Below are 11,234 nucleotides of genomic sequence, written 5' to 3'. Positions count from 1 at the left end.
AAATACAAATATAAAAAAATAAAAATAAAACAACTTAAAACCCCCCCACCTAAAATATAAAACATCTAAAACCCCCAGTTTTGCCTCTCCACGTGCAGGACTTTTTGCCTTGTAAATTAAGATATTTGTTGACTCTAATTTCAAATCTCACCATTTTTCCCCTTTCTTTCCTCATCCATAAACTTGGAAGCAGCAAATCTTGTCCTGCACGTGTTGTGGAGGAAGATGCTGAGTTTTACAGTGTAACTGGTTATGGGAAATGTCATAAATTTGGGTGTCAAGCCCTAAACTATCCACAGGATTTAAACCACAAACTCTTCCAGGGGCTGAATCCATCAGGCAAGAAAAATTCCAGTCATGCTGTCGCTGTCCTGTTTTGTGGAATGTGGATGGGGTTGGGAAGGGATCCCAAAAATCTTAAGGAGCTGCACAACAAATTTCAAGCGACACATTTACGGAATAAAGCAAAGCACAGCTGAGAAAAGGAGGAGATAAATATATTTTCCTGGCTCTGAAGTCCTCGTAGGATTTTACAGCTCGTGAGCAGAATAAAAGGGAGGAGGTTTAATCCGTGAAGAGATAAAGATGAATTTTGCATTGAGATGAAACAGCGCTTTTTAACTCCGAATACTTTGTCCCAGAGTAATTTGGTGTGTGTGTCTTTGCACCCAGCAACTCTTTGAATTCAAAAGGCTTTTCAGAATTGCTTGAAGTGCTCTGTTAATGTGCAAATGCTGCAACTCACAGCTCTGGGTAACAGCAAATGAACCCAATTATGATAATTCTCCCGCAGCTTCAGCACTTTTTGCTCTGTGTATTTATCATTTTGTGTTCAGTGGGTGCCACAAAGAGCAGAAAGCAAAGTCTGTCCACCCACTTTCATCTCTCCCGAGCAAAGGAGTGAATTGAATTAAAGCATTGAATTATATCACAGATCCCAAATTCGGGGGAGAAACTCTGTATCCAAAGTCCAGGGAAAAGTTATTTCCTGCTGATTTCCCCAGCCTTGAGAATAAACAGCGCTCAGTCTTTCTCTGGGGTTCTGCTCTGAAATATTTCACCTGCTTTGGGAAAGAAGAACCCCAGTAAAACACCTTTTTTTTTTTTTTTTGCAGTAGAAGATTTGTGAAGAGCTGCATTTCATGCTCATCTGCACAGTTATATAAACGCTCAGCAAAACTGCACAGGAATTGTCTGGGTGAGTATTTTTATTCTTATTGCAGTTTCTTCCTTCCCGGATAAAATATTTCTATATGTGGTCCAGAAACTTTGAAAGAATTTAAATATGCCAAAATCTTTTTTAAAAGCCCCGTTTTATAGAACAGAGATCTTTCCCCAGCTGATGTCGGGCATTGTCTGTGATATCTTTATTTTAAGCTCGTCACAAGATGTACTGATGCCTCAGACTTGGAACAAATTTTAATTCTCCTCTTCAAGAGGAGGAAACTTGAGTGAAGGTGAAGATTTCAGGTCAGAAGTGGAACTTTCATGTTGCCTTTTGTTTCAAGTCTTAGTTTTGCTGAGAGATTTGCAGGAATTGTCCTGCCCTTTCTGCTGGAAAATTTCAGCAGCAGTTGGTAACTGGGAGAGGGGGCTGAGTAAGTGAGAGGCAGGGTGATGCTCCTGTCCTTCTCAAGGCTTCCCTTATAAAATCATGGAATGGTTTGGGTTGGAAAGGACTTTAAAGATCACTTCATTTCAGCCCTCTGTCATGGGCAGGGACACCTTGCACCGGACCAGGTTGCTCCGAGCTCCATCCAACTTGGCCTTGAACACTTTCAGGGATGGGGCATCCACATCTGGGCAGCCTGATCCCTCCTTTCCCGGGATTCCCCGGATTTTCAGGATTTGCGGGCTCACAGGCCCCGCCACCTCCTGCCTTCCGCCGCGTCAGCGTTGCCAAGCAACGCCTAAAATGGCGGCGCCCTCGCAAGGCACGCCGGGAGTTGTAGTCCAACGCCTAGCCGCCCCCGCGTCCGGCCCGCGGCGCGGGACTCGCTCTCCCATCATGCTCCGCGGCGCCGCGCGAAGGGCCGAGCGAGCGCATTTACCTGCGGGGAGCGGGGCACAGGTGGGGCGAGTCGCGGGGGCTTCTGGGAGTTGCAGTTCCGGAAGGAGGGCCCGCTAAGGGAAGCGGGGCGGTGGGCGGCGGCCACGGGACTACAACTCCCAGGGGGCAGCGGGGGCGGCGGGCAGGGCGCCGGCGGAGGGCGGGGGGTACGAACGGGAACCTCGGTGGTGCTGCCGCGGTGGGGGCTCAGGTGAGACTGCAGGTGAGGAGGGGGAGGAAGAGGAGGAGGCGGGAGCGGGCTCGGGAGGTGACCCCCGGGGCAGGCGGAGAGCCCCGGGTGGTGCCCCATTGTTCGCGGGGTCCCGGGGTGGCATTTGGTTTGCCGAAGGGGGCGAATTCCTGGGGGGAAAAGCCCCCACCCCGATGCTCTGAGTGGGGAGGGCGGAGGTGGTTTGGGATGAGGGTGAAGATGGGCAGAGTCGCCCCTCGTTGGCTCCTGGTACGTTTGGGAACGAATCCCCTCCTTCTCATCACCCACCAAAACTCTGGTTACTTTATTTCCTAATAAACCATGTCAGTTTAAACAGGATTTTTTCTCAACCTGAGATTTTTGGGGTTGTGGGCAATTGGTGTAGTTGGTTACGTTTCTTTGGGTTTTTTTTGTTTGTTTTTTTTTTGTTCGTTTGGTTTTTTTGTTTTGGTTTTTTTTTCTCCCAAACTTCCCCCCAATACACGCCTCAATAACACTGATTTTTGTTGCAGCCTTTTGGGGTAAAAAAAACCCCCAAAGCCCTAAACAGGCCATACAAACATTGGGGTTGTTCAGCCTGGAGAAGAGAAGCTTTGGGATGACCTGATTGTGGCCTTCCAGTGCCTGCCAAAAACATGGAGAGGGACCATTTACAGGGGCTGGAGCACCAGCACAAGGGGGAATGGCTTCACACTGGCAGAGAGTAGGGTTAGGTGGGATGTCAGGAAGGAATTATTTGCTCAGAGGGTGGCACTGGCACAGGTTGCCCAGAGAAGCTGTGGCTGCCCCATCCCTGGGAGTGTCCAAGGCCACGTTGGAACACCCTGGGCTAGGGGAAGCTGTCCCTGCCCGTGGCAGGGGCTGGGACTGAATGACTTTGAAGTTCCCTTCCCACCAAAACCATTCCACCATTCTGTGATATGTCCCTTTTTCCAATCTTTCCCTGTAGCATATTCATTCCTGCTCTGGGTTTTTTCAGGCTGCAACAACTGCTGTAACAGCAGTAAATGGTGTTAATGAGTGTTTGCCCAAGGCAGGTGTGCAACAGCTTTTGCAGCAAAGCCTGGCTTAAGGTAGATCCCCTTGGAGCAGGAGGTGTGTGGGTTTAATTGCTGGTTGCATAATCCTGGGGATGGAGGGGGTAGGACAGGGGGTTCTTTTCACTGGGGCACGTTCAGGAAGCTGGAAAAACGAGTCCTCCTTGTGCTTTAACTTGATAAAAGATTGTTTTGCTCCCTTGTCTGATGTTCTGCCACTGCAGGTTTGTTGGGAAACAGTTGCAGTGTCGGGGAGGAATTAGCAGCTAAACCACAAACCTCGGGGGTTTGGGGTTCCCTGAGGAGGTTGCAGAGGGACTCCTGTGTGCCTGTGAGCTGGTAAGTGAGAGTTTAAACTTTTACAGCCCTCTGAGACTGCATTTTGACTTTTCCTACTCTCAGGATTAATTCAGGGCGCATCAGAATTTTAAGAAGGCTTTGAGTGTGGAACAGTTTCAAACTCTGCTGAGCTGAGGGAATTACGAAACCACCCGAAATTCAGGTGAAGTTTCTTTTTGTTGCCACCTTTTTTCACGTACCTGAAGGAATCTCCTTGCTCAAAATAATAATAAAAAAAGCTCCAGCAACACTTGAAGCAAGAAAGATCCTGCTAATACAGCAGAAATCATGGATACACAGAAACTGCAGGGAAAGAGATAAATTAAAGGAGTGGGAGGAAAAAATCTTGCAGTGCTTGGTGTTGATGAATTGTTTGTGTTCCTTTTTAAAAGCAGGAAGAATTCCCTCAGTGGCTGTGTTTCACTGCTGTGTGTGTGTGTTGTGGAGCTGACAGTGATTTGAGGTTTGGTTCAGATAGGAAAACTGGGGTGTGAAATCCTCGTTTGCATCGAGGCGTCTGCGTTGGCTCCTGAAAGAAAAACACTTCCCAATCCGGGCTCTGTTTTGTGCATGGCATTATCCCTTCTCCCACAATCCAGAGGGAAAGCCCTGCCAAAGGAAAAACGTGGTTTATGCTAAAGAGCTTCGCTGTGGGTGTTTGAGTCCCGAGAAAATTCACGGATGGTGGAATCTTGGGGCGGTTTGGGTCGGGAAGGACCTTAAAGCTCATCCCGTTCCACACCTTTCCAGCCACTTCCAGCCCGGCCTTGGACACTTCCAGGGATGGGGCAGCCACAGTTTCTCTGTGCCAGGCCCTCACCACCCTCACAACAAGGAATTTTTTCCCAATATTTACTCCCAACCTGCTCTCACCCTTCATTTCAAAGCTGAACCTTCAGCTCCTCTCAGCCAGCATCCGTATATATTGAATATCTTGGAAGGCTTTGGGGCTTTTTTTGCCTTCTAAATTTCAAATTAGTCTCTAAAATATCGACACTTATGTTTGATTGTGGCTGGAAAGCAGGAAAAGAGTCGTGTTCTTTCCATGGTTCTGAACAGTGAGGCCAATGAACTGCACAAATCCCTGCTGGAAGTTGCTGGCTTGGAATTCTACCCTCAGTTTATTCCCTGACTCTTTCCAAGAGCTGTGGTTTTAGGAACACTATATATATGTTTTTCATGTTGTTGCATTTAAAGAATAGAGATGCTGAAATCTGATATTTTTTTCTGGGAATTATCCTCAAAAAAAAAAAAAAAAAAAGTAGATATTTAGTGTGACCTTCATGGCTTGAATTTCAGCCTCATTCAGAGGGAGTTATATATATTATTATATATAATATTTATTTATAAATAATATATATTTAATATACATAATATATCAATATATAATGTATCAATATATAGCATATTAAATATGTTATATATTTAATACATTAAATGTATGTTATATTTTTATATATAATATTATACATTATAAATATATAATATATATCTATATATTATAAATATATAGTATATATGTTTTTATATAATATTATCTATTATACATTTATATATAATATTATATATTTGATATATTAAATATATATTATAGAAATAATATATATAAATACATTCACTTTATTATATCTTGGATATAATAATATATAGTATAAATAATATATATTTAAATATATATTATATATATTATTATTCTAGTTAGATATTATGTTCTATGATTATTCTAGTTGTATATTATGGTAATAAAAATATATATTATTATTATTATTAGGCTGCTAATTTTTCCTGGCTGATCAAGAATCCACCAGGATGTGAAGAACTAATTCTGGGGCTTGAATATAAATATTATATAAATATGAATATATAAAATATGAATATATAAAATATGAATATATAAAATATGAATATATAAAATATAAATGGATTAAATATATAAAATATAAATGGAGTAAATATATAAAATATAAATGGAGTAAATATAAAAAATATAAATGGAGTAAATATAAAAAATATAAATGGAGTAAATATAACATTTTTAATCTCAGCTGCTTTAAAGGAGCTTGTTCAGCTCAGCTTTCCTTTCCCAGCCAAACCAAACCTGTGTAGATCCATATTAAGCTGAGATATTGTGTCTCTCTCTCATGGAAATAAAAATTATTGGCTGATGATTTGAGGGCAGATTGATCCCGTGTCCCATTTGTGCTGGAACAGCTGCAGGGCAGATGTTCTGGATTGTGTTTGGGAACAAAAGTCTGCCCATCAATGCACCAATATTGGTGCTTGGTGTCCTGAGTTATTCCAGGCATGGAAATACAGCCATGGAAATACAATATTGAGCTAATCTGGGTGGCTGCATCCCCAAAAAAGGAGGATTTACCACTTAAAAGTGGCTCTTTTCACAAATATTTTATCATTTATCATTCCACTCGGTCATGGAAATTATCTTTCTAGGTAAGAAGGGATTTATTGTTTAAATAAACCTGGCTTTTCTTAGTGTTTGCAGCTGTTAGAATAATCAGGTGTTGGCAAAAATCTGTGCAAAGCATCCAAACCAAGGAAAAAAATCAATCAGCAATTATCTTTCCCAAAACTTCAAACTGGTTTTTCCCAGGAGGAATTCTTGGGCAGCCAAAGGAGCAGGAGCTCATTTTTGAAGGGAAATTGTAGAAACCTGATGAGAAGACAAACCCTTAATATTAAATAATAACAAACAAAACATAATTAACATTATTTTGCTTCAACTGGAAGGGTCAGGACAGTGCAAGGTTAGGAATTAGTTGGACCAGCAAGGCTGGAGTGTGATTTTCAGGATTTTCAGCCCTTGATCTTGGAGCTTTCACTGATACCAGGGGATAATAATAAGTTTTTCCCAGCAAGCTGAACTAATCTTATTTTGAAGTTTGAAGCTCTTTGTAAGTGATTTAAGGACAAAAAAAACCCAACAAAACAAAACAAAAAACCACCTGGAAATTAATCATAGGAACTGCTGAGTGATTTTTGTTCTTCAGAAAAAAAAAACCAACTTGCCAAGGGTCATGATGCAGGAATTTCAAACACAACCAGTGGGTTTGTATGGAACAAAAATAGGAACAAATTTCAGTTGGTGAAATGAGTCACTAAAGGAGTTTTCTCTGACAGTTGGAGGGGGTTTTTTTGTTGGTTTTTTTTTTCTCACTTTGCTCTGGTTTGAGGCTCTTCTCTGTCCCCAGGTTCGATTTCTAAGGAGGAAGATGATTTTTCCTCAATCCAGGCTGCTGGTTTTTTATCTCAAATAAGAGAAACTCTTTTTCCTAAATCCAGGCTGCTGGTTTTTTACCTCAAATAAGAAAGACTCTTTTTCCTAAATCCAGGCTTCTGAGCCCAGCATTGTCTGGAGCAGAGAACAGGCAGATTTATATGTTGACACAGGGTGGGGCTCACGCTGCAGATCAAACGGGATGTGGCGCCTTTGATTTTCAACCAAACGTTCATTTATTGATTTATTTTTACTTTACATTTCTTTGTTTACACCTTTATTTATTGTAACCAAACATTTAATGCCAGAAACACGGAACCTGGGTGGAGTCACGTGGCAGTTTGAGGAGGAAAAAAACCCAGAGCTTGGTGCAGACTGACCGAAATATTCTGTTTAAACTCGAGAAGGTCGGTTCTGGGGCAGCTCAGAAATACAATTTATTAACTTCATTAACGCTCCAGAGCTCGTTAATGCTGCCAGGGGAGAAGTGAAGTGCAGTGCTGCCTCTCCTGGGTGCCCTGTGCTGCTCCCAGTCCATCCCAGTTCACGTGGAGCCCCTGACTGGGGGTTATCACTGGTGGTGCCAGGCAGGAACTGCTCGTTGGGATCCCATCGATTTTTTTTTTTTTTTTTTTTTCCAGATCCTGGGTGTGGAATCGTCTCTGCATGGCCCAGTTTGGAACAGACTGATAAGGCTCCTTGTTTCTTAGCAACCCCAGCTCTGCCACAGCCAGAAACCTGCCCTTCTGCAGCTGGAGGGAAAATTCTGAATGTCTCAAAAGCAAACCTTAAACCGAGGTAAGTCCTTCTTCCTCCCCCCCCCCGCCTTGTGTTTAATTTAAATTTGCCTCCAATAAAAGGGATGTGCTTGGGCAAAAGTTCCTTAACAAGGGCAAAACATAACTTCTGTGTCTTTAATAAATCATTTCTTTCCCTGGTTTTATTTAGACCTGTGTCTTTCCTGGGCATGGAGGTGCCATATGTCCTTCTCTTAACACGACTGGTGGCAGAAGTTGCCAGCAAATCCACACAAAACTCGGTAGGTCCTTGGTGGGTTTTGTCTTCCCAGGTGCTCTAAAACCAGAGGGATTATTTTCCTCTCCTGCTGCAGTTTCCAGAAAGCTGTTTAATTCAGCAGAAATTACCTGTACTGCTCTAAAATGAGCATTCAGTGACACTTTTCCGGTGGCTCAGTTTGCTCTGGTTGCCTTTTAAAGCAGGGAATTCTCCCTGGCCATGTCCATGTAGGGATGCAACTGCTAAAACCTCCCAAAAAACACCCTGATGATCAAAAAAAACCCCCCACTTTTTAAGCTGCTTGACAGTTTGACTGCAAATAAATAATCAACCAAACCACAGGTACCCAAAAGTTAACTTTGTAAACCACTGAGGAGCTCTGAAACTTCAAGTCACAGAAGCATAAAATCCTGCTTGAAGGAGGGTTCAACCAACAAACCTTTTGAAGAAACTGGTCTTAGGCATTTTATCTATAAATCTTATTTTTTCCAGTGTGGAATCACCCTGCTAATTTCAGTTTTAACTGTTTGATCTGCACTTTGATCTCTGTCACCTTCCCGTTTGATGCTGTTGGCTGAGAAGCACAATAATATTTGCTGTTATATATTAGGGATATTTAAATCACTTCTGTGGCTGAATTTAGGGCAGGTCTCGTTACTTTTGACTTTTTTAAGACTGATTTGGAAGTTTAGTGGCTTTTTGTGCAGATTCAGAATAACTTGGATGAACTCAAGCCTCTGTGAGATGTTATTAATATCTATCAAAAGAACCACACTGTTCCCAACAACCATTTCTCTCCGAGCTTTGTGTCCCAGCTTGTTGTAATTTGTAAATAATTTGGGAGCTGGCTTTTATATAAACAAATAAAAATCAACTCCATGCCTGCAGGATACATGTTTTTCTTTTATATTAAATATTGAAGGAAGAAGCTCTTGCAGCTGTGCTGGGTTGCTCTGAGGTGTTGTCATCCCTTGGAATATTCAGTGAAAACTGGGGTTTTCCAGTCATTTTGCCAGCAGTTTTTCCATGTTTGTGGAGCTGTGGGAAGCAGAACTGCCCCTCTGAACTCTCCTTCACTGATGACCTCAGTAATTATATTTCTAAAGCAGTTTTTGGAGGCTTTTCCCAACGTCACAAGCACAGTGTGCTTTGTTTCAGGGTTATTAAGGAGCAGCTTCCACTGTGTTCTCTCCTTGAAAAACTGCTTCATGCAGAAAGGAAAACTTAAATTTTAACTGAGTTGCTGCTTGTTCCTCTACATGCCCTGGAGATAATTAATTAATTAATTATTGTTGATGAAGCATTTTAATAAAGGTGGGAAACACCCTGTGATTTCTTTTCTCAGGTGTCAGAACCAGAATGTTGTGTGGATTTGTTGGATTCCAACAGCTCCTGTCCAGCAACCAACCAGTGCAGTCCAGGTATAAATTGTTGTTGCTTAATAAAATCATGATTCTGTGATTTTTATTTTATTTTTATTTTTTTTTATTATTTTATTTATTTTATTTTAATTTATTTTATTTTAATTTATTTTAATTTATTTTATTTTTATTTATTTTATTTTATTTTTATTTTTATTTATTTTATTTTTATTTATTTTATTTTATTTTTATTTATTTTATTTTATTTTTATTTATTTTATTTTATTTTTATTTTATTTTATTTTAATTTATTTTTATTTATTTTTATTTTAATTTATTTTTGTTTATTTTTTATTTATTTTATTTTTATTTATTTTTATTTTTTTAAAATTTTATTATTTTATTTTTTAAATTATTTTATTATTCCCATGGTTTGAGTGAGAAAAGACCTTAAAGCTCATCCAGTCCCACCCTCTGCCACGAGCAGGGACACCTTCCACCATCCCAGCTTGCTCTAACTTGGCCTTGGGCACTTCATGGGATAAAAAATTCCCAGTTTTTTTATTATTTTTTTTTTAATTAACACCAAAGTACCTGATTAATTGGGGACTAAAAACAAAATAATGAATGCATGCACACATCAAAGTCTTTCTTCCTCTAACGCTGCTCATGACTCACAAATATTGTCCTGTCGTGGCTAAAAGGGAATAAAATATTATTGATGAGGTTATTCTTTATTTCTTTTTATTTATTTAGGGTGCACTTGGATTATGTAAGAGCTGCTGGAAATGCTTAAGAGCCCTAAAAGCCCATATAATCAGCATAAACAGCCAAAAATGCTGTAATGTGTATTTAAGGCAGTGTTAAGAATCATTTCAATGGTTTTTTTTGGCACAAAAAGCCTCATTCTTCCTCCTGCCCTTGTGCCTGGAGTTGTTTTCTCCTAAATGGAGTTAAAAACTTCTTTTGTCAGTGAAAGGTGGTCCTTTTTTAATGCCATTTTATTTCCAATCTGGGAATAAAAGCAGGAAAAATTCCTCCAGAGCCCACAGGACCAAGAGAATTAGTGACTTTAAAATTGGGGTCCACCCTGTGATGGTTCTTTGGGTGTTTTAAGCCAAACTTCATTAACTCCTCTAACAGTTGCTTCATTTAATACATTAATTTTTGCTTCTAAATGATCTTAGAAACAGATATCATTAGAAACAACTGCCTCCAAATTGTGGGATTCTCTTAAATCTTCCTGTAATCTGAGAATCTCCCAATACCTTTGGTGTCACATCCAGAAAGTCTTTGCCTTTCCCTTGTGTTCAGATGAAATATCAGCTGTAATTTATGATTTTTGGGGCATCAAACCTCGAAGGAAAATGGTTTGGAATCAGCACCTTACCAATGGTTTTGCTTTATGGGGATAATTGATACCAATTTTTGGCTCAAGGCTCTCCCAAGAACTGGATTTTTAACCAGCAACAGGAGGAGAAAACAACTTTATTAGGGCAGGATTTGGATTTTAACTCACCATCCTTCAGGTGATTGAATCCAGGGATTCCAGCATTTTTCCACCCTTTCTGGTTCTTGTCCCTGCCTATTGTATTTCCAATATTACATATATTTAAATTACATTAAAATTTGGTTTTATGACCTCTAAAACCAGTAAAATTACTCTTTTTGTTTTGTTTTTTTTTTAGTATTTTTGAGTGTTACTTATAATTTTTTAGACAAAACTCTGCTGCAAACTCCACCACGGGAAGCAGGGAGTGGAGTTGGGTTGGAATTACCTTTGGGGAGTTGTTTGCTTGTAACTCTTCCTCCTTTTTGCCCTTTTTTTTTCTGGAATTAATGCTTTGAAATTAAAATAATCCAACAGAAATGAAATGAAATGAATAATGCAAATAATTGTGATAGATCAGGAAGCAGGAGGTGCCTGTAACCAGCAGAGCAGAGGGAATTTCTGCCTCTTTTGGGGGAAAAAATACCCAAAGAA

The 11,234-nt window shown here is 40.3% G+C and overlaps 1 protein-coding gene across 6 annotated transcripts in view; it reads left to right on the top strand.

The window, feature by feature from the left end:
* Positions 1–1,012: 1,012 nt before the first annotated feature.
* CUNH1orf159 (chromosome unknown C1orf159 homolog) overlaps positions 1,013–11,234 on the top strand; it is an 18,460-nt gene continuing 8,238 nt past the window's right edge. Inside the window, exons 1-6 of one of the 6 annotated variants that reach the window (XM_027658248.1) lie at positions 2,180–2,261; positions 3,241–3,334; positions 3,523–3,637; positions 7,514–7,670; positions 7,821–7,911; positions 9,235–9,310. In XM_027658248.1, coding sequence (XP_027514049.1) covers positions 7,840–7,911; positions 9,235–9,310 — 148 coding nt within the window. In that variant the 5' untranslated portion in view covers positions 2,180–2,261; positions 3,241–3,334; positions 3,523–3,637; positions 7,514–7,670; positions 7,821–7,839. Of the gene's footprint in view, positions 1,199–2,179; positions 2,274–3,240; positions 3,357–3,522; positions 3,638–7,513; positions 7,671–7,820; positions 7,912–9,234; positions 9,311–11,234 lie in introns of those variants that run through there. The other 5 variants (XM_027658247.1, XM_027658249.1, XM_027658253.1 and 2 more) reach the window with 5 other exon arrangements.

Source organism: Corapipo altera, unplaced genomic scaffold (genome assembly GCF_003945725.1).
Source record: "Corapipo altera isolate COAL_440 unplaced genomic scaffold, ASM394572v1 301, whole genome shotgun sequence".
NCBI lineage: Eukaryota > Metazoa > Chordata > Aves > Passeriformes > Pipridae > Corapipo > Corapipo altera.
This window is presented reverse-complemented; position numbering and strand designations above follow the sequence as displayed.